We start from the raw sequence: 23650 nt of genomic DNA, 5'->3' as shown, positions 1-23650 counted from the left end.
ACAAATTAAAAAAGTAAAACGTAATCAAACTTAAAATGAAAATTTAAAAGCGAAGTGCTGTTCTTTTTGAATGTCTACATAATACAATGCAGTGCTGAGTAGAAATATCTCAGGTGGGTAAGGTGCCAAAAGTAACATAGCTGCATTTCCATCAGGGTAAGTCAGGCCAGGTAGAGGGTTGTGCTAATATGGCAAAATATACTAGGCTAGAAGGAGTTTAAATCCAGAATTTACACATGGGTCCTCATAGCTTTTGTAGGCTGAGGTCACTGTCCATACCAGAATTCTCTCACGCATCTCTCTTCTCCCCCACTTAACTCTGTGTGAAAGGGGGGAGGAAGGTGAGCATGGGAATTGAGAATATGGCAGAGACTCCTGTAACCTTCCTACTTGCTGCTCTACGCCAGGGACTTGTACCCATTCTTCACTCTCCCACATGTCTTTTATACTCACTCCACTCAGAGTTCAATGAAAGATCTGGCCCAGAAACTGTAGAGGGCTTAAGCAAGATTCTGAGCAGAACAAAACCCTTATGTTAGTTAGGTCACATTGGCAATTTTTACCTCGTGCAACTGGAACCCTAAGCCACACTGTACTTTTTGTTCCCTATTTGGATGATCACAAGATCTATCAGTAGCTGTAAAAAACACTTTTGGTGAACTAAAAGTAATTCAGACTAATGCATACAAGAAAGCAGCTTGCCATTTTTATTCAGACCAGTATTTCTATGCAAGGAAGAAGACTACGGAGATTGTAATCCCTCTTTAGCCTGCCATGACCTGGGTTTGAAGTGTGGGGCAGCAACCATAAGCTAAAAGAAAAAAAATCAGTAAGTTGGTATCCACTGGAATGTAGTATCAATATTACCTACTTTTGCTTTTTCAGTGAAGGCCTTGACAAGACAAGAGAGTTGTACTGATTTAGTAAATTCAGTACTGAAACCAAACTTGTACTGATTTAGGTTGAGCTAGCTAAACCATGTGAACTGAAATGAGTGTTTATATATGAGTGTTATATAAGTTTTAACTATTAGCTTTGTTAAAACTGGCTCATTTCTATCCTGACACAAGACTGAAGATTTCTCTCTCCTTCTAGTGAAGATCTGCACACAGACTATGTCAAAATCAAGGGAACTTCTTGTCCTTTTTATATTTCTTCTGGGTCCTGTTTCCATTTCTCAGTGAGAGAAAGTTCTCATTTAAATTCCACTGTAATATAGATTCAGCTGTTCATACTGTGAGAAGAAAAAATGCCACCTGTCCATCACACAAAAAGAAAGGTACTACAGCCCAGATAGGTGGAAAATAAGGTGGAAGAGATTGTTAATGGTCTGTCCAAGATTACCCAAACTCATAAAAATCTGTGTTATGGTTAAATTCACACTCATCAATATGAGAGGAAATTCCATGTCAAGCTGAAGCAAGCTTCCTGACTTTTTGGTGTAGAGGTAGAGGTGGTCTACTGGTTGTAGAAAAGGATTCCATGAAATACAGATAAAATCTTACCAGCTTCTACTGGCTTTGTCTTCTGATAAGTTGATGATGGCTTCTCAATATCTTCAAAAGTTGCTGCATTCTAACAGTAAAGATATTAAAGTAACTACTGAGAAATCATGGTTTCTCTTATCATATGTTTATGAGGCATATTTTACTGAAACGCTGAATCATGACACCTCAATCCAAGAGCAGGATTTCTGTTAGGAACCTACTATACTTTTACCTTAAAACATGATACAAAGAATGACAATTCTTTCAATATACCAGATTATTTAGAGTTAACTTCCATTCAGGGACAGATGCAACATATTACTAAATCTAGTAATAAAAGGAATATTTACATCATTCATATACTGATGGCTTATGAAAATGAGAAATAAAATAGCTAGTTAAATGTTTATTGTGATTATTTGTTGTTCTAAATCTGTGTAGCAGAAGCTGTTTCTACCAAGACAACATATCCTTCCTAAAAGTAAATAAAAAGAAATCTTGAACAGAAAAAGTATTTTGGAGGTAGATATTCCTCAAAGGTTCACTGATATCATGGGAAAGCCAACTTCCTACCTATGAGGTAGATCAATCTGAAATGTTGAGACCTCTTTAAAAAATACCTCAGTACACTTGTTAACAGTGCTTAGCAAATCTTATGTAGAGACCTTCATCCTCCAATTGTTTTTTAAATGCTGCTTCCTTTCACATCATAATGAATCTTGTATGAAAAATTACAGTCAAGAGATTCCAAAGATCCATTATGATACTGGATCAGTATTAATCAGAACCATTCCAGTTTATGAAGTGGGAAGTGGTTTCTAGCTACCCTATTCAAAATTTTCAGAATATTTATTGTGGTAGGACAATGAAGGCTAGCAACTCCACTTTTTCGGTAAGTTTGTTTAATTATGGATAGGGAAAGTAGGTGGACAGAAGCATACCAATTTTCCAGTCAACTAAGATGATATTCACAAGGTAAGATGAGGCAACATCTGGTGGCTGGAAGAGAAAAGTGACCACGTAGAGAGCAGGCTTTACTTTTAAGCCTGCTCCACCACGTGTGACTTGAGTCACTGGACAAATTTTATGCTTTGGAGTTCCCTTCCTGCCTTTGTAAAACGCAGATCATGTCTGCAAACCCTTTATAAAATGTTTCAAGATCTGCCAAAGAATGGAAGAACATTTTATGAAGAACCTGATAGGATAATTCTTTGAACAAGATACAGATCTAGAGATTACCGCACTGTATATCCAATCTCTCTAATCAGTAGGGAGAAATCTTTAAACGGATACACTACCAAATTCACGACTGCTTTAAACTGCTTACCTTATCCATCCGATCTTTCTGTACACCATACTTTCCACCAAAGCCTTTTGAATAATCTGAAAGCAGAAAAAAAATGATTGAAACAGGTTGTTTAATCTTGTCCCTATTTAGGTTGGTCAAATGCAAGTAGCCAATTCAAAAGCAACTGCATGCAAACTTCCAATGACAGCAGCCAAAGAAAATGGAATTTGTTCTTAGATGTGGAAAAGAATATGTATCTAGAGAAGGCATCCGATAATATTTCAGCAGATGAGAAAGACACTGTGGGCCATAGGCATGCTTTATACGTTCTGTGAGTGAAAGTTAAGCTGATGATTACCATGTTGATAGGTACCAAGCAGAGAGAAAAGGATGACTCCCCTCATAATGCACCACTTCAATAGCACAGGCTTTCATGGCATTAACAGTTACTCTGCATAGATTATATTACCTAAACTATTTTCCTTTGCTCACAATAATGGTATTAAGATCTGCAACACTTGGTGTCGGAGTAAAAATATCACTTAGAATATTTATTTACATGGCATTTAAGGAATTTATTTTACAGTTTCATGATATTGCCGATTTTGTAGTTCAGCAGGTTAATGCAAAGTAAAACCACTTCCCCTGTATCGCAGTGGTAAGGCACAAACACAATATATTCATCTTATAGTCTTATCTGAATAATGAGTTCTCATGCAAATGAGGACTGCTGCACTAAGTTATATCCTCTACCTTTACTCTTCTCATTAAAATGAACTAGTATGACTTTAGCATGTGTTCTTGAATTTAGGAGAGCCACCTTCATCTTAAAATGTTTGGCACTAGACTACTAGAGTACACAAATGCTGGCTGGTATCAGAAATACCAGCCCAGCTATCTTGCTTTTTTGGTGTGTTTTTTTTCCCCCCACCCAAAATAAATGGATGGCTTTCCAGTTTCACTTTAACTGATAATTATTCTACCTTACCCTATTTTAGGATTTCCAAAAATACTCTCTCAAAATTCTCACTTCCCAGAAAACTAGTTGTAAAAAGGTTGTGCCCCAACTATTTCAGTTAACAACTGCAGTTTTGAAACATGCTACATTTTGGTAGTATTTCAAAGGTTTACAATTAAATTTCAATCTGCCAAGTGTGACCGAAAGCTGGTTTGCAGCCATTTCTTCAATGGTGGAAAATTGTTTCATTTATTTTATTACCTATGGAATCTTAGCAAGCCATAACCTTGCAGACGGTCCAATAAAAAAGATCACTAAAGAAAATCCTTTCCTCTCGCTTAATTCTTGGACCATCATGGCTACAACATCACTCCAATATCACCTTAACATGATCATTTTTCAGAAGATGCTGGTAGATAATACGAGGGTCAAAGCTTAAGGTGGGGTTGCAGCATTTTGATGCGACTCAAAGTCTGTGTTAGAAGTGGCTGCACTGCTAAGAAAGTTATGAGTGGAAACTGTGCCTTGTTGCGATTCGTGCTTAGCTAGTTTCTCCTTGTATTCAAACCCCACAGCAGATGGGTCCTGCCTCTCTGTTTGAACACCAAATTTCCCTCCGAAACCACTCTTATAGTCTGAAGAAGCCACATGTAATGAGTGAAGAGGACCAAAAAAAAAAAAAAGGAAGGAAAAAAACAGACAAATTTAGTTAGAAACACATAAATACCCATCACAAAAATTCTGAATTGCCAATAATTTTAGGTAGTGAAGAATCTTAATGAAGATTTAAGATCACTGTATCTACTCAAATCCAAGATAAGGTGTTTTCCCCATTTAACAAGGGACGTAACAAGGGGAGGGGGAAGCCTCATCTTGGATTCAAGTACTAGGGTGGGAGCTGCTGTCACTGTTCCTGGAATCTGGATGGGGTCAGGGTGGTTTGTGCAGTGGGAGAGGGGGAAACACAGTATGTGTGTGTGTGTGTGTGTGTGGGGGGAGCACTGAGGAGACCATACAGTATAGAGGGGAAGCCTGGGGGAGACCACATGTGGTGGTGGGAGGGAAGGGAGGGAGCACAGGACAGGTCACGGGGCGTGCAGCTGAGGGGACATGCACGGAAGACTGTCACCGCTATCTGGCCAAGGCTGGAGCTAGAACCAGAGCCACAAGGTAGGCAAGCAGAAGGGGAGCAAACAGCTTGGGGTGGCAGGTTTGGCAAACACCTGCAGGAAGTGGGGCAAGTGGCAGGAGTCAGAATGCTTGCTCCCCAGCTGCTTAAATTCTTACCATTTGCCCTACTACCACTGCTTTTCCCACTGCAATGGTGGTGGGGACAAACTGAAGATGATCTACCAATAATCAGATTCTATACATGACAAATTATAACAAACTTATAATTTTCCATGTACAGAATCTAATTATTTGTGAGTCGTCTTCAATTTCAAGTTGTCTTAGATACAGGTAAGTATGGTATATTTACAATGTTTCCACTTGGAATCAGGAAGAGATGAACACCAACTATTGTTCCTAGAATGGTGTCCTTACATTCCTATGTTCTTAGCTACAGTTTATAGCTCTTCCTAAGCTGAAAACACCATTTCTCAAATCTGTATTTCTGTTGTATGCCCATGCTTGCATTTCATCAAGAACATATTATGAACAAAGGCTTGTTGCATTTTACTTGAGCACACATTTCAAGATACAAATGTCACAACACTTAGGAATGAATTCAGTCATCATTTGTATTTTATAGCCCTGACCTTAAAAAGACACATAAGGGTAACATCTGCAAACTTGATCAATAGAAAAACCCCTTAAGACAGTACAATTGAATATCGGTCAAAAAAGGGAATATTTGTGTTTTGCAAAGACTAAATCTGCTCTCAAAGCTGTGTTATGCTGATAATTCTGCTATATTCAGGATCTATCAACTTATAAGCAGACATCAAAGGTGAAAACACAATAAAATTCTCTAACCACATTAGGGACCAACTATCTTCTTATTTGTTATTTCAGGTGCCAATGTGGTACAGATATGTTATTTAGCATGGCTGCAAAATTTGAGAAAAGGTGTTCCCCTTCTGTTGAAAAGTTTGGAAACTTAATTGTTTGACCAAGTGCAGGAACACAACATTGACTCTGTAGATGATATCTGAGTGAGACAAACAGGATTTGCCAGTTCACATATAAGAGAAGTTACTTCTGACCAAGTCTTCACTGAAAAATAAAGACTCCAGACTACTTGCAGATTCATGATAAGGTTATTCCATGATCATCTGACACAGTGAGTCAATAGTTTCAGTTACTCAGTAAGACAGTTATGAAGACATGTAACCAGTATTACTGGACACACAGGAACAGAATGGAAAGGAAATACAATCTTAGCTACCTTAGTAGCATTTTACCAGAGGTAGTCAGAGGGGAGCGGAGAACACCTATGAACCAGGTGCATGTTTAAGAAGTGAATAAACTTTAACTCAAATGTACCTTTCTGAGATTCATGTAGTTGCACTTTCTCCTGATGATCCCAGCCAAGTGCACATTTGTCTTGCCTGTCTGTCTGGACGCCAAACTTGCCTCCAAACCCCTTCACATAATCTATACACATAAAATTCCATACACCATTATTGCAATTCAACATTATACATATATTTTTACTAAACCAGTGTTGCAGCTGTGATTTCCCCCCCTAGCATTTTATTAATGATACTGAATTACTTTTCAGGGTCCATCTCCCCCTACAAAGTTATCTTACCAATGGGAAATGAGGAATCAAAGCTAACTTTATATAAAGAAGAGGAATAGGTCAGCTGCATGCAACTCACCTCTTCCTCTCCACCAAAAAGCAGGATTATGATATGGCTCTTTACCTGGTTATTTGTATCATACTTAAGAAGGCCCCGATTCTGCAAACTGATCTGCATCTGAAGGTTCAGACGCCTTTGCAGAATGTCACTTATGTATGTGACATTCCAACAGGAGAATATGGTCTCATGTAAATCAGACTGTAAGATCAGGGATGGATTTTGTATTTCTTTCCATTTAATTAAGAAAGGAATCAGTGGAAAGAATGTATTTTTATAATGTAACTCCCAGATTTGACATTCTTACATAAATGAGAGAATACCTGACGAGAATATCTGATTCAACCCAAGCAGATTATTATTAAATAAGTTAATAAAAACCTTTCTGCGATTCATGTTTTTCCGTTTTGCCTTGATATTCAAAGCCAACAGCACTTTTGTCCACTTTTTCCTTGTCAACACCATATTTACCACCAAAGCCTTTGGAATAATCTGGAGACAGGAGTAAACAGTTTTATTTTTATAAATGTACAATTATAATATACAATTAAGACTTTACTGAGTGAGCCATAACCACTTACGTTAAGCTAATGCTTTAGAAGAGGTACTAACATCCCTGGCTAATCTTGATCTAAGGTATTAAATCTCAAATTCTTCAATTATTAAAGTTAATATTTTTCCTCAAGGAAGGAAACAAAAAACAGCAGTCAAAGCTAGCCCAAACACTGGATGATGCCAGTACTTCTGATCTATACAAGATTATATCAAAGAGTGTAGTTAGTTATAACTAGGTAGTAACACACTGAAATTACAATGAAATTTTAATACTGTCAGAAGGAGTCTTTCAATTTTAAGAAGTTCTAATTTTGGGTGCCAATGCAATATATACACAATAGTCAAGAGTTATCTAGAAAGTTCAGTGTGGGAGTAGGGGATTTTGGGGGGGAGGGGAGGCAGAGGGAGTTTGCTCTTTTGTGAAAAAAGAACTCAATTTTTTCACCAATTATAGTAAAATACAAAGTGACTAGAAATTCCCAAGTATCATTTATAAATAAAGTTTAATTATTTTTCTCAGGAAATCTGTTCCTGCTATAGTCAATAGTTTCAGGGTTCTAATAACAGAATGACTAATTTTTCAAAATAATCAGAAAAATTTTGCAAAAAGTTAGTCAAGTATCTCTGACTGCCATATACTTTCAGTCTAACCTACACTCAAATTCTTTAGTTAATAAAGTCCAAACAAGTTTCACACTTGTTTGGACTTTATTAACCAAAGAACTTGAGTGTGAAACTTGTTTGGACTCCCAGCGGACCTAGAGAATGGTATCCCTCATAGGTTGGATCCAGATCCAGACCTGCCACATTGAGTGGTAGTGCAAGCAGCAGTGATGTTAACTGCTGCAGATACCTAAGTAATTGCTTTGGCTCAGGGCAACGCTCATTAGTAAAAACACTGTTTGCCCAGGTGCTGTTGCTAAAACTAGTTCCCAGTGCGGCTTTGTACCCCAGAAATGGTGGGGTAGGGTAAATGATAGTGGTATTAAACACTAACCCTCTGAGTTGCTCTGGGACCTGTGGGAATTAACACTGCCATTGCTTTCACTGCCCCTGAATTTCCAGCCCTGCTAGAATTTCAGGCTAGATGTTGGCCATCCCTGATTCAAATGTTCACTTTCACAGAAAGTATTCCAAGGTATCCTATGATTTATCCAGTGTGTACAGGGAATGTATTATAAATATTTAGCAAGGCTGCACCTGTGACGCATTGAAATGGAAAGAAAAACCTTCACATCAACTAACCTTTCTGTGATTCATGTTTCTCGGTTTTACCCTGGTAATCAAAGCCCACTGCACTCTTGTCCACTCTGTCCGCCTGTACACCATATTTACCACCAAAACCACTAGAATAATCTGGGTTCAGAGAATAAAGCACAATTAAGCCAAACGAAAGCGTCTGTCAAAGCAGTGCATCAATACAGAATTCCAGGATATTATTTTGGGGCAAAAATAATCACAATTGTAAACAAAATGTAGCACAATAGTGCTGTAACCAGTTCCCAAGCATCCCCTTCCCTCTGCATGATACAGTGGAGTCACAAACCCAAGTTTTCTATCTTATCCTAATATATCTTTGTTCCCCTATGCTAAAAACAAGTCACATTCTTGAGGACAAAAATAACTTTGTTAAAAAAAACCAAAACAACTTGTGGACTTGTGCAATAGTTTTTAGCCTGTTTATTTAAAAACAAACATTTGAAGAAGTTGACTATACACCTCAGAAACATGAGTGCTATTGATTTATAAGCAGCATCTGATATTGATAAAAATGATTTATCTAGGAACACACACACATACCCCGCACACCCCAACATTTTACCTTTTTGAGAAGCGTGTTTCTCAGTTTTCCCCCGGTATTCAAAACCTACGGCCGACTGCAGAAAAACAACACACGCTTAAGTGTTCTAAAAAGCTAGACAACAGCAGCTTAGTACCTTCTGTGTCAATGGGCAAATGTTCAGTGTGAAAGTAATGAGATTTTAAGCCATGCTCCAGGTCTCTTGGCTACGCAACATCATTGTCTGTCTAGATTTATAGGCTATCTTGGTCTTGAGTACCTTCAAACATTAGAGAAGTAGGCCGAATAGGCTTTCTTTCTTAGCTCTTGCTAAAGCAGATTGTATAAGCACCTCTCTGTGGAAATGATGGAACTCCATTATACAGAATCACTGCACCTGCCAAGATTCAAATATACTGCAGGAAACAATCATTCAGCCAAGTCGTTCATTTTTCAGTACCTCCTAAACCATCCCAATATTTAATTCCCAGTATTTACAACAATTTTCACTCTTATGTAACATAACTAAGGAAAAGGTTTTAATATTTTCTTGGTACTCAGGCCTTCCCTTATGTCTTTTAACAGAAAGGTGCCAATTTACCAATAAGCACTAAAGAAAGAGAGCAACAGTTACAAATAGCACAAGAAAAAAATTAATACCCTAAAGAAATGGATAAAAGCAACAGACATGGGTAACTGCAGTGCCATAAGAAATTGCTTACCTGGTCAACCCTATCTGTTTGTACACCAAACTTGCCTCCAAAGCCTTTTACTGAATCCACTTGAGAGCAGTGCTTAGAAAGCTTAGTTTGATATTCATGGCCAACAGCTGACTAAAAGAAATTAGAAGATGAAAATTTATTATGTGCAAAATGTGCTTCTAATCACACAAACCACACATACTCCCACTTAGAGGCAAATTATTATTTTGGGTGGATCTTTACGCTACTAATTTTTACAAATATTTGTATAATTATTCATATAGGATTTTTCACAAGTAACAACTATAGTATTATGTCCCCAAGTTGTCAATATACTTCTGGAAAAGAAAGTGATCAGTCTCAGGAATGATTCTGGCAGCAATGGCCAGATCATGAACTTGTCAACTGGGATTTATAAATTGAACTATAGGAACAAAATAGAAAAAGCATGGATTCAAAACCTATTGCTACAAGCCAAAAGTTAAAGGGACACTGAAGCGCAAGGTAAAATATAAGACCAGATAAGGGACCATACACACAATACTGGCATGTGTATGCTTGTCAGAAAAAAGGAACATTGTAGAACTCTGCAGGTTTAAAGCAATAGGCTAACATCAAAGGCTGTCACAACTGAATGCACCATTCATACATCAAGACATGAATCATTGGTTAGCGAGAAAATTGTTCCAAACATATAAAGTGGTATTAGATAGCTGCAGGAACTTGTATAGCCTAAAACAAATCATCACTAAACCTACAAAAGCAAAATGACAATTATAAAAACTAAACTTACACATACGTCACAGACAGAATAATGAGGGAAGCCATCTCCTATATCGATGAAGTGTTGTTAACTATCTAAATCACTATCTGAACACCATGCAGATGAAAATATGCTCCTAGGAATATGAATTTTATTTCACCTTATTGCAAAATTATAGTGCTGTCCTAGAGCACACAATTTGATAAAAGCTTTGAAATCCTAACAGGATGGATTTGATGTAAATCAAATTTATTTAAATCATGATTTAAATAACAATTTCAATCACTGGTAAGGAAGCCTCAATTAAATTATTGTTTTCTACGAAAAGTGCATTCTTGTTGTTTGATATCCTCCATCTATTTACCTTCTTGAAATGTTTCACTTTTAGAGAGGGGTAGGGGCTTGACTGTGTATACAAACTTTCAGAGAGACAATATGGCTGATGGGTGGCTAAATCAGGTCTGTTCTCTCTCATTTCCATATACGGCTGTTAACAAGGATGTTATCTCTGGAGACAAAAATCAAGTTTGAGAACTGAAACTAAGCATCACAGATGCTTAATGGGATCTTCTAGACTGAGCACTGAGTCCCAATGGGTAGAGTGGTTTTCTTTAATCTTTACTGATCTATAGAGGAGCCTCTGGAACCCCGTAAGATTGGGCCTATAATATAGTCCATGGTCTTTTGTGACGTATTTATAAAACTTCTCTAAAAGCATTATATGAATATATTGTCTCAAATAGTATATAATTAGAAGTTATAATCCCTATTCTATTTCATGATATCTTTGAGCTTCAACATATCTTAAATTAAAATGATTTTTATATGAGTTTCTCTTTTTAACAAAGCATCTTAACAAAAAAATAAAAAATATGATTCAATAAAAAATCTGATTTAAAGCAAAAAATCTGATTATTTTAAAAAAATCATTGATTTGTATCCACCCTGAATCCTATTCAATTAAAATCAAGCAAAAACAAAAAATCCACACCCCCTCCTCCCAACACACACCTTGCCATACTCAGCTGTCATTAATCACTTGCAAAAACTATATATAATTTCAACATAAAAAAGTACAAAGTCAGCATGCTCATAAGGATCACTGGAGTAAATAATTTGCTTTGCAATGTGAATGTATGCATCTAATTATTAGAAGATTTTTACTACAGTAAACATTAAAAACCAAAGAAACTAAAGTCACCAAAGTTGTTGGCATATTTGCTTATAAGCATATATACTCTCTGGCTAGGTCCATCACTGGAATTATTTTAGTTAAGAAAACTTAAGGGAGTCACTTGACATAGGGCAGAGGTGGCCAACCCATGGCTCCAGAGCCACATGCAGCTCTTCAGAAGTTAATATGCATCTCCTTTAATCTTTGCACAAGCACATGGCGACTAGCTTCCAGTCATTACGTCACATGATGCGACTGCTTGGAGCAAGCACATTACTTAGTTTGGACTCCAGATTCGTGGGTTGGCCACCCCTGAATAGGGCCTTGTTTTATCTTACATTGTAAACCAAACAGATATTAATGAGCTTAGGAGAGGAGTTGCGCCCCTCATCTGCACAGCTGTGATTTGCTATTAGAGGTCTGGTGAGCAGAGGCTGATCTAGGAGTCAGGGGCAGGAGTGGCTTGCTGTTCTCACTGGGAGTGTGCTGCAACCCCAGACCATCCAATGGCTGTGGTGCTTTCTACCTCTGCTCAGACTGGCTCACTCCGCCCAGGAAGCAAAGCCAGTCCAAACTGTGGTGGAAGGCACCATGACTGCTGGGGGCTCCAGTGCTTGCTCTGCCCAATGTACCCAGAGGGCAAGGTGCTGTGCTCTGGCATCCCCATTCACCCTGACTCAGGAGGAGCACTGTATCCTGTGAGGCTGAAAGACTTCATCCTGGGCAAAACAGATGTGGAGAGTAGCCACACCTCAACTGAACAGGAGTAAATTTAGATGGATTAGAGATAATCCTGCCCTGCAGTAGGGACACTTTAAGATGAATGAGTGCTTTAAATCACTTAAAAGGTGCTAATGTGCAACCAATCCAGGGGTTAAGAGTTCCAGAAGCTGCCTAAAATTACCATGTAACAAGGCCCATAGTTTCTTTTCCAAAATGAGACTACTGTTGCTATGCGCTTCCTTTCTGCTCTGCAAGTGATCCCTGCTACACAGGATGAAACAGCAGTGACACAGTATGAGGCATATTATGCTCTTATCAGTCAACTGTTTTTCCAAACCCTGAATTCATGACCATTTCCTGGCTTAATGCCTTTTTCGCTGCCTTCCTTTCCGAATAGTCACTAGAACCTGAGCCAGCCATAACAACCAAAGGCTCAATGATAGTACACTGTCCTTTCAAGTAAGACAAAGGGTGTGAAATTACATACTAGAAAGTGCAACTTACCATATCTACTGTTAAAGTTTCAATTTTTCACCAATGTAGCAGTAGTATAAACCTCTTGATCCAGCACGCAGTACACAGGTGAGTAATTTGGTAATTTGGCTGGGATATGTAGTGAAAGGTATGGATACACATACACTGGGAGCCATTTCCAAAAGGGAGATTGAGGGATGGTGCATGCTCCAGGACCCATGCTCATGTGGTGCCCATGCCAGAATAGCTAGGGAGGGGAGAAGGGAAGTCACCACATGCCTTGGTGGTCCCTGACTGGCTGGAGTGGATGCTGCATGTAGCAGGCATCTTGGACAGTCTCAGACAGGCAGTATGTGCAGCACATGTTCCAGAGCACTGCTGTGTGCAGCACACATGCTAGACCCTGCCTGTGGGGCTGTTCTGGTGTGCATCACATGCTGCATGTGGGGCTACTCTGGACCCAAGGGCAAAACGAGGGACTGGATAATAGGGCTCCATTATTTGGATCTGGCCAGATCTTTTATACCCCTTATTTAGATTGAAACAAACAGATCCTTCCATCAGCTACCCCAACGTAATACACATGCTTTTGATTTGTTTTAAAATAATCCATACCCAACACTGACAACATTTAGCCACTGAGGATTAAGTGTCCTGGAAACCTTTAGTTCGGCAGCACACTAGTAGCTTTTAAATGAGTTCTGGAGTTCTGACATAAATATTCATGCAAGCGGTTCCTTAGGCTGGCATCAAGCCATTCTGGCTTTCAGACATACAGAGTGAAATCTTGATGATTGAAGTCAGCAATTCGCTCCAATGTTATTTAGATTTCACCCACAGTACACATCCATACAGAAACTGTGATAGAAGAAGGAACTATAGACTGGGGTACCATATAGTACTGCTTCATCATTTTAAAACACCTTAAAAGCAGTTTCCTCCAATACTAGTATAAGTTGAACAGTGACCTGTGACAATTAAAATACTGCTCTTTTAAACATTTTAAGTGCTGCAAATATAGCTACATTTGCTAATTTCATTATTAAACTCCTGCAAAACATTTACCACACTGTGGAGTAGCTGTCATATTTGTTATTTCATAAGTCCATGTAGAATATTAAATGAATATAATGAAGTATACATAGTCAGGGCTGGAACGATTGAAGATTATAAGGTAAATTTAATGTTTAATCTACACAATAATACTCCTCTCAGCTCTCCCATTTATATTACCCTATTGCAAAGGCCCACTGGGGATTATGCAGCAAATGTCTATGGAATACAGGGGACAAATTTAAAAAAAACAAACTGAATGTGTTGGATATATTCAACAGGCAATGGTCCCAAGAAACTAAAATGCAGTGACTCTTGTATTAGCTCTAATTTTAGTATAGCACACTGCTGGGATGATATGCCAGCATGGATCATTATACATGGGGCAGACAAGCAACTGAACACTTCTGATCAGCACCTTTTCATATGTCTATATTCAAGTCACTCAGGTGTTTGATAAAAATGACCTAAGAATAGTTATTTGTAATCAAATGGCTGTCAAGCCCATATTTAAAAATAATGCAACTACTGTTGGCCAAAAATACACAGCAGTTTTCTGAATATCTAAGTTATTTGTCATTGTTCAGTTTATCATACTTTTTGCAAAGAGGCCTACTTTCTAATTTGAGAAAAATGCATATATTCATTCTTTGACAGCCTCAAGCAGACAAAGAACTGATATAGCACATGAAATAGGAAATGGATTTATCCATAGCTTAGGTGCTTTTTTAATTAAGAAACTTCCCTTCAGAAATCTAAATATTGACTTGAAAGAGAACAACATATCTGCACATGACATAAGCCAGGGGTTTTCAAACTTTTTTAATAAGTGTACTCCCGGTGGCCAGAAGTGGAGGGGGTGGGGAGGTGCATGGCTGCAGGCGGAGTGGCAGCAGCATGGGGTGGTGAATGGCAGCAGAGAAGAGGCTTTACACTTACTTTGTCCATGCGGTCTTGTTCGACACCAAATTTCCCTCCATAGCCATGGGAAGCTTTTGGGCCTGTTGCAAGCTCTTTCTCCTTGAGGTTCTGGTGTTCTTGAAACACATTTTCCCTCAGCTGGTGAATACTTTAAGACAAAGATCAAGGAAGTATGTAGTAAGGTTAATCAACACTTACCGTTAAAACAGTCCCAGAGCAAAGACTTCCTACTTGATGTGCTATTTTGCACACAATCACCTGAAATTAACCTTTAGGATTACCACAAAGAACAGTCTTACAGCTCAATTACCTGGGCCAGTAGTTTTCAAACTGTGTTTTGTGGAACCCTTGGGTTCTACAGTATATTAACAGGGGTTCCACAGGCAGGCTGGGACCCACTGCACCAACATTGCAGGGTTGGGTCACCTGTCTCCATGTCAGTCTTTAGGATGGGGTAGAGGTCCCACTGCAGAAGTGATATGAAAGGGTTCCATGGCTTTAGGAAGTTTGAAAACCACTGACGTAGGCTATGTACTAGTCTATACGTGTTTTTACATAGCTCTGATCACTTTGTTCCCCCATCTACTCCTTCGGTTTTGAGCTCTCCCCTGGTATAGGCAAAGGCCATCTCTTACTAGGCATTTGTGAACTCTCTAGGCCTCCATAAGGCCTTGATTCAGATAAAGGATTCTTACTTACGATAAAGTTCAGAACAGGAAGGCATTAAAGGCAAATTTATTCTCTCTCCCTTCCTTTATACTTTTTAAAGGAAGAAAACTGCCTGCCTCCCAAAAAAGAACTAACGGTTTATGCCAGAGCTAGAAAAAAACAGTAACCTGTTGTTCAAGACCCTTCCCAATTGAGTTGTAGCTGCCTCAAGCACAACTCTGGAAACATAAATGCTGCCAGTACAGCCAGTAGGTGTCAACAGTACACTCCTAGGATTAGTTTTACTCCTATGAAGTAGGTCATTTGACTACTAAAATTTCATGTGCTTAACTCTCTCCACTTGCAGCATTTATGACATTTTATATTTAGTATCCAAGTGCTCCTCAACTGCTATGGTGATCAGTTCTCTATGAATCAATAAGCCAGAAGGAAAAGTAATTAACCCTTTTTTGACATTCTAAATGGATATCATTCTTCAGGGTAAAATATTAACCATACTTCCACTAAGTAGTGAGCGGCTCAAAAGATGGCCAATAAGGCATCACACAAGCTCTTGGATCTAAATGGCCCACTACGATGCATATGTTTCTCCTTCTGACAAAGGATTCAATACTGGGACTATTTTAGAAATGAAACTCTGTCATGTGCTTCAAAATTTTCTATAACATGTGAATATATACTTTCTTGCACTAAAGCAAAACAAGGTCATTCCCAGACATAAGACTGACAGAAAGAACTGAGTTGCCACTGAAGAAAGAAAAATAAAGGAAAGAGAACATTACTTCTTATTTTGCTACTACAGGTGACAGATAAATAAGCTTGGAAATATTTTTTTAACTGATGCTTTATAGAGGCTCTCTGGTGTTTCTAACCATCAGGATGGAAAACACTGAACATGTGAAGTAACTAAAAATTACCTCTATTAGCAGTAACTAGAGAATGGAAGTAATGAAAAAGAGCTCATTTACTTGATGTGCTCCTGATGGCCAGATCCTTTCACTGTTTTAGCACCCCAGCGTTGCTCCTTCTCGCTCACATCATTCTATTAAAGACATTTAAAAGAAGTTAAAAACCATTAGAGTTTTACCCAAGGCTTTAGAGTTCAAATAGTTCAAACATCCTAAAGGATCAATAATGCCCCTGAAACTGCAAAAGTTAAAAGACAGCCTTATTGCTCCATTTACCTGTCACTGCCTTAGCCTGTTGCTTTTCTGTTACTGACAGAGCATGGAATAGACTCCTATTTTCAAGTCATTTTGCTCTCTTCCTTCAAATCCTTCTCTTATTAACTCCAACACATGGAAAATTCCCACTGAATCACTAGTCAAACGTGCACATGAAAAAATTACTCCCTCCTACAGTGTACCCTGTATGTCAAGACCAGTCTGCACCCAATTGGCTTAGACATCATCTTTTCAGGGCAGGGAATGTCTTCACTATGTTATATTGGACTGCTATGGTTGAATAATAGTTTGAAAGCCATACCACAAAATCAGGATCTGTTTCCCAATCATCAGCTCCATCATCCTGGCTGACAGAAATCGAGTGTCCTGCTGTAGCCTTCCACATCTGAAACATCATCACAAGTAACTGTCATGCTAGACTTTGTTTCTCATTTGATTAAGGTTTATTCAAAATTCCTGATATACTAGAGAAGCACATAATTTAACTAGACAATGCAAGCATTACTGGCAGAAAGAGCGTACTGGGTTAGACTCACAATAACACCTCTTCAGTCGTATACTCAAACTAGTCCAACATTTCTCTGTGAGTTTTTTCTACTGGCATTATAAAAAAGGCTAGGAATAATCACTGGCATTGTTTCAGAGAGATCAAGTAAAGGTTTGGGGGTTTTTTGACAGTCAACAAGAGCATTTATTTTATTCATGAGTAATGCAATTTGAGCTTCTACCTTTAACAGTTCTTTTCAGATGTGTCTTTTAGTTAAAACCCACTTCAGAAAAAAGTACCTTTAATCCTCAGATCCCATATGTGCGTTTATATTACCAATAACATTTTTTCTAGGCTTTATTAAATGACAGGCAAGGATACTGCTTAGCAAGCAACATTCTGTCCTTTTTAATATTATACATTGAGGAAGTTCAGTATCAAGTGTTAAAAACTAACAAAAAAATCAATCTAAATGTCACTTTCCTTGTCATGTCACCTCACTAGACTTTTATCCACTTGCATGCAATAATGTAGCACAAATTGCAACATTATTAAGGGTATTCTTTGCTTAAGTTTATGGACATACTTCTTGTTATTGTTGTCTTCACTGAACATTTCAGGATAAAGCAAAGGGCAAATTCTGGAATACTAGGAGTAAAATGCAATAGATATCGCTTTTTATTAATATTTAGAAACAGTAGACAGGACTTTCAAAAGTGACTAGTAATTCTTTAACTTTGTACACTATCAAGAAGAAAGAAAAAAAAAGAGTGTATAAACTTTCTGGGGGCAAAAATGTGTTTGTTTTAAATTCTCCTTCTTTTACCAGCCATATGGAAGAAGTCTGTCTACCTCCCACTACTGAAGACCTTACCTATTCCATCATATTATGCTACCTTTTACTTTTCTGTCTGAGTGTAAAATATAATTGATGATGGATGATAATTTATGACCGACTATTTCTCATGTACCCAAATAAAATCCAAAAGAAAGCAAGCTCCTCATGAGATTTAATGCAGAAAAAGATTACTACTTTCTGCACTTGAATTGTCAAAGAGTTACAGCTTTTAAGGGAAAAGACACTGTTTGCAAGCCCATAAAACACAGCAGTCCTACTGGAGTAAAGCAGGAGCTCCACACAGAAATTTTATTGGAATAGATCTCAAGGTAAAGACACTACACCCATCTCACTTTAAGTGAGCTGAAAGTGCTCTAAAGCCATAACTGAACAGACGTTTCATGACTCTTAAGAGTGCCTGAGAAACGGCGGATCGTGCTCTAAGTTAACCCTCGATAGATGAGGCAGTAAACTAAAATGCTTTCAGTCTGAGCGCTTTATCGAACATTTTGTGCCAGATCCCATTGAGGGTTAACTTAGAGCCTGATCACTGCCATCCCAGGTGGCGGCAGGGCTGTGCTCTGCCCAAACACCAGGCTTCTGTGGGGGAAAGAGCTCAGGGGTTTCAGGAACCCCAGCCAGGCAGCAGCGTCCTGCTAGTTGGCCATGGGGGGCAGGGTGGGATGAGGGTTGATGGGAAAGTGCTCTGGGGTCTCCCCATTACAGGAGCCTGGCCAGGCAGTGGGTGTGCTGCCAGTTGGTCAGTAAGTGGTGGGGGGGCGGATGGGGGTGCAGAAGGGCTCTGAAGTCTCCCAACTTCAGAAGCCCCTGCCAGGCAGCGACACACTGCTAGTTGGTTGGCAGGGGAAGATTGCCAGGGAAAGGCTCCAAGGTCTCTCCCCCACTAGCCGCTGCTGACAGTAGCCAACCTAATTGATCTCCCCATCTCTACTTTCTATGAAATGTATAGAAAAGCATCGATTTCCATATTACACAAAAATAACCACTATAAAGGTAAATTTTAAATACTAAGTTTCCTGCATGTGTGATCCTATTTTTAATATTTTCTCCACTCAACTTTAAGACTTTACTAACCCCATATACCAAGCAATCACTTCCTCTCTAATATTTTCCGAAAGGTCTTCACTGAAGACTCCTTTTTACTTAAATATTGTTTACTTTTCAGCGTTCTTAAAAATGGTAACCAAAGGAAAAGACCAGAATCTGAAGGACCTTTTAAGGAAATGGATAAAAAAATCCTGATCTGAAAATGTATGCATAATAAATGCCAATATTTTTCTTTTTTCTCAATCCAAGGCTCTGCTATGTTAGATGTAAGAATAATAGCAGTAAAAGGAAAAAAAAAAATCAAGTCAGTTATCCAAACCTCTTCTGGATAAAGCAAGCAGCAAAAAAATCCTTAAAAAAAAATTCCATAGTAGTTTGCTGTCATGGCAGATCTCTTTCAAACTAGACTTACAGAGAAACATGATCTGTTCTGTATCCACAAGGTACTGACTCACTCGGTTCAGTCAAATTTCTGGAAAAACAGAGCTACAGTTCAAACATGCTGAGACTATACGTTTTTTATTTATCTGGCCACTTCTGTCCTTTATCAAGCTAACCGATCAGCAGCCCAGCATTTTAGAGAGAGTAGGATGGAGACGGTCAGGAATGCCCCTCCTTCCCACACTACATACAGGGTAAGAGCAACATCCCTGAAGAACAAAGGGAAATGCCAGTCAGCTCTATCAGCAATGCTACATTCAGAAAAAAAGTAAAAACAGATGTTCCTATCCTGGTTACAGGACTACCTGCAACTGATGCTAATTCAGTACAGGGCTGTCCTTTCTAGGGATTTCAAATTCCCTCCTAGAAAGTTTGGCCTTTCTCCCACCTATACACTCAGTCCTGTCCAGTACCCATTATTACCCAGAAGGTCCAACTGGGTCTAAGACCATGCGTGGGCAAGGTCCAGCCTGTGGGCCGGATCAGGCCCATGGCCAACTCCATTTCCCAGCAGCCCCTGCCTATGTAACTGCAGCTGGTTTCCATGGAGCCCCAGTAGCTGCAGTATGATGACAGCGCAGGACCAGAGTTTCCATGAAGAGTGGCCCCAGCAGCACTGGCATGGCACACTGATGGGCAAGGAGCTGCTCTGGAGCTGAGATCTTGCAGTGGTGATGCCATGGTCTAGAGCCAGGGTAGAGCTGTGATCCACTGTCCACAAGCCCTGGCCCCAGATCCCAGCCCCAACCCTAGAGCAGTTCCCTACCCATCTGTGTGCCCTGCCAGTGCTGCTGGGGCTGCTATCAATGGAAACCTTGGCCCCACGCTGTCACAGTGCTGCCAACTGCAGCAACGCAGGCAGGGGCTGCTGGGAAATAAGAGTCCGGCTTCCAGCTGGATCCACCATTTTGCCCACCCCTAGTCTAGGCAGCTGCAATTCTTCCATTCAGATGCCAAATGATTATTATTTCAGCAGTCATACAAAACATCAGAGAAAAAAAGGATTTAAAAAAACAAAAAAAATGCATATGTACACCTAAAGGTCTACCGTCCTCTCACGGTGACCTTGATAAGCTGAACTTCTTCCAATACCTTAGAAAGAAAAAAATTATATTATCTCATGCCCCCTCTACATGCAACATTTATATTGCGGGTAGAGGGGGCATGAGATATTTAACTTTTATATAAATGTGCTAATTACAGCATAACTAGCAAGAGTGCACTCAATTTAAGGACACAAACATGGCAAACCAGCCATAAAAATGTTCCACACATAATTAGGGACGTATTCAAATTGCAATTCTACACAGAATTGCTGGATGGGGGGGACTTACTAAAAATAAAGTGCTAGCTCCCCAGTGGAAGCCAGTGGCTGCTGCAACCCAGACTCACAGCCTGCTCTGGTGGGGAAGATGGGGAGCTGCTGGCATGAATGACAACAGCCAAGATGATGGACACTAACGCTGCCACTGATTGGCTGAGGTTGTGGCCCTGCCCCTCTCCGCCAATCAGTGGTAAGGGCTGTGGCCACACAAAAGACAGCCCTCGATCAATCAGGGGCCTTGGCCAACAATCATCAGCTCTTGCCCCAGCCCACACTGGGTCCACTTCCCTGGGGCACTTCCTGACCAGAGCCAACAATCCGATGATTGTCAGCCTGATCCTTGACCTGCACTGGCAAGCAGAAAGGGCAAGACTGGGATCCAATTCTTTGATCCCAAATTTGTGCCTCCTGCCATGCATTTCTGGCATGACAGGAAGTATAACTGTTGGGCTTGGGGATCAGATCCCATAATGCCTTTAAATGAAAGTGACCCAGAGGCCTCAGTCTATCTCCCCTGAATAAATATTTGCCATCATTTAAGACATGGTTTCTTTAAACATTCCCAGTTTTTTTGTTTTCTCTCTGCTCTGAGGTTTTGAACTTCCTGGGTAAAAAACAACTGTAAAGCAGGCAAGTCATCAAGACTAGCAGTGCTGGTACCATCTCTTAACTGTCTGGCTCAAAGATGCTTAACTGGGCAGCCTTCTATCCCTAGCTACCTCTGTGCTGCGCTTGGGCAGCCCTCTGCTGAATAAACCCGACGTAGTAATACAGTACAGGTATCAATAATGGGGCCAACCAACAGAATTTACAAATCCACCCCATTTCCCAGATGTTGAAGTCTTAGTGAGAAATCACCAAGGAGATCAATAAAAACCAAATTAGTTGGAGTACAAGTTTTTTGCTCTCGTAATACTGCAACTGGATACTGAAAGACTCAAGCTTGCAGCTGCAGACCTATCAAGTTGGGATATTTGAATGAATGCTCCCTCCACATATGAAAATAGCCCACAAGGGAGATTTTAAAAGCATTTCACTGAATCGTATGAAGAATTCTTTGTTGCCAAGAGACATGTTTAAAAAAAAAAAAAGATTAAAAAAAAATCCCTAGCAATAGTGACTCTTTCCAAAGGAGTAAGACCTGGCAAGCCAGCTATTTTTAATGCAACTTGGTCCAGCATTTGCCTGATTCTGGAGAGAGAGGCACCCCATCCCCTCCAGAAGTCCTATCCAAAGACAACTGCTGTTACAGCCCTGCAATCAACCACATCACACCCATTTAATCAGCCTGAGCAGAGACTGCCTGTCTGGCTTCTAGAGAACATAAGCAGCTCTTCTTTTTACACTCTGCTTTCTGCATGGCCTTTCACAACATCTGATGAAGTGAGCTTCAGCTCACAAAAAGCTTGTGCTATTGATATAGATCTATTAGTACAGATATAGATATATGCTGGGTGAGGGGAGTTAATCTTTTGTCTGGGTCTCTCCTCTGGAATCTTCCCTGGGATCCTGGGTTGGAAGCATGAGGATGCTCATTTTCCCCTTCTCCAGGTCCATCCCTTTGGAACGGAGGAGCCGAGTCACTGGCCAGGGCTCCCTTTCCTTGGGTGAGGAGATAGTGTTGGCTTTGTCCATATTCTCTAGAACAGTGGTCTCCAAAGTAGGCTGCATGCACCCCAGGGGGTGCGCAAGACGATCCATTGGGGTGTGGGAAGAAAACATTAGAACTTCTATTTATATTTATTTTTTATCTAAAAAAAAATAAGAAAGAAATTAAGCTTTACTAATATTTAATATACGGATTGACACTGGCGCCCTCACTTGGTCCGTATGCCAGACGGTCACGTGTCACGTATGGCATGTGAGCTATCCTGAGGGAAGAGTGGGAGTTCCACAATGTGGAGCAGTTGACAGTGGCACCCTCACTCATATATTGGGGGTACATGCTCAAAAATTTTTTACTGATAGGGGTGCGCGATCAAAAATGTTTGGAGACCACTGCCTTAGAAGGCCCTAGATAGCTGTGTGAATCTGTACAAGAAGGACATTAGGTAGCCAAGAAGCCAAGTAGAAAGCCATAGGAAGATCTGCACCTTATAGACTTACCAAAGCATATATAGATATATCTATCTAGATTTGAACATATGTATAGACATATTAATTTATCTAGATATAGAGACCTCTCTACTTAGGTCTATCTATAGATGTAGGTCAATCTAGATAGAGATCTCTCTCTACTTAGGTCTATCTGGGTATAGATGTCAGTCGATCTAGACATAGAGACCTCTCTCTACGTAGCTCTATCTAGATATAGAGATCTAGCTACTTAGTTTCTATCTATAAGTTTGGTAATATAGATGCAGGTCTACCTAGATACAGATGCTGAACTACCTACTTTGGTTCTACCGAGATCTAGATCTCTATCTACTTCGGCTGTACATGTCCTTACAGAATGATCTTTAGATCTAGATAGCTAGATCCAGACATCCAAGCTGAAATGAATGCGCATCTCTGTCCCCTGAACGAATATCTATGGAGATACCAATCTACCTAGAACTACAGACACCTATACCTAGGGATCTGCTTTGGCGAGCCTACAAGGTGCAAATCCGCTGGTGGTCTCCTCTCGACTTCCCGGTTACCTGATGTCCTTCATCTGCGGCCTCCTCGAGCCTCCTGGAAAAGCGGCCAAAGCCCCCGCGCTCCTCCCGGGAAGGGAAAAGGGGGCAGGGCGGCGACCCGGCTCCTCCCTTCCCCTTCCCCAGCGGCGGAGGAAGGGCGCGGACGGCCGCTGCTCGCGGGAGCCCCTCGGACCACGGACCAGAGATGCCCCCGCCCACCCCTTAATGAAACACGCCGGGGCCGGGCGCAGCTCGGGGCGCCCAGCCAGGGCCAGGCAGAACAAAGAAAGTTGGGAGCGGGGCAGCAGCAGCTGAGCCCCGCGCCGCGCCGCACCGC

General features: G+C 40.1%; 1 protein-coding gene across 4 annotated transcripts in view; it reads right to left on the bottom strand.

Moving 5' to 3' along the window:
- The window catches only part of CTTN (cortactin), a 35899-nt gene that overhangs the window by 11979 nt on the left and 270 nt on the right, over positions 1-23650 (bottom strand). The window contains exons 1-12 of one of the 4 annotated variants that reach the window (XM_019551761.1): positions 21878-21901; positions 16836-16919; positions 16319-16392; positions 14700-14829; positions 9595-9705; positions 8915-8969; positions 8338-8448; positions 6919-7029; positions 6221-6331; positions 4258-4368; positions 2815-2870; positions 1506-1575 (exon numbers count right to left, since the gene is read on the bottom strand). In XM_019551761.1, the coding sequence (XP_019407306.1) occupies positions 1506-1575; positions 2815-2870; positions 4258-4368; positions 6221-6331; positions 6919-7029; positions 8338-8448; positions 8915-8969; positions 9595-9705; positions 14700-14829; positions 16319-16392; positions 16836-16919 (1024 nt within the window). In that variant the 5' untranslated portion in view covers positions 21878-21901. Of the gene's footprint in view, positions 1-1505; positions 1576-2814; positions 2871-4257; positions 4369-6220; positions 6332-6918; positions 7030-8337; positions 8449-8914; positions 8970-9594; positions 9706-14699; positions 14830-16318; positions 16393-16835; positions 16920-21877; positions 21902-23650 lie in introns of those variants that run through there. The other 3 variants (XM_019551762.1, XM_019551764.1, XM_019551763.1) reach the window with 3 other exon arrangements.

Source organism: Crocodylus porosus, unplaced genomic scaffold, assembly GCF_001723895.1.
Source record: "Crocodylus porosus isolate Cpor-Errol unplaced genomic scaffold, CroPor_comp1, whole genome shotgun sequence".
Lineage (NCBI taxonomy): Eukaryota > Metazoa > Chordata > Crocodylia > Crocodylidae > Crocodylus > Crocodylus porosus.
The sequence above is the reverse complement of the archived record's forward strand: the minus strand, read 5'-3'. Positions and strand labels throughout refer to the sequence as shown.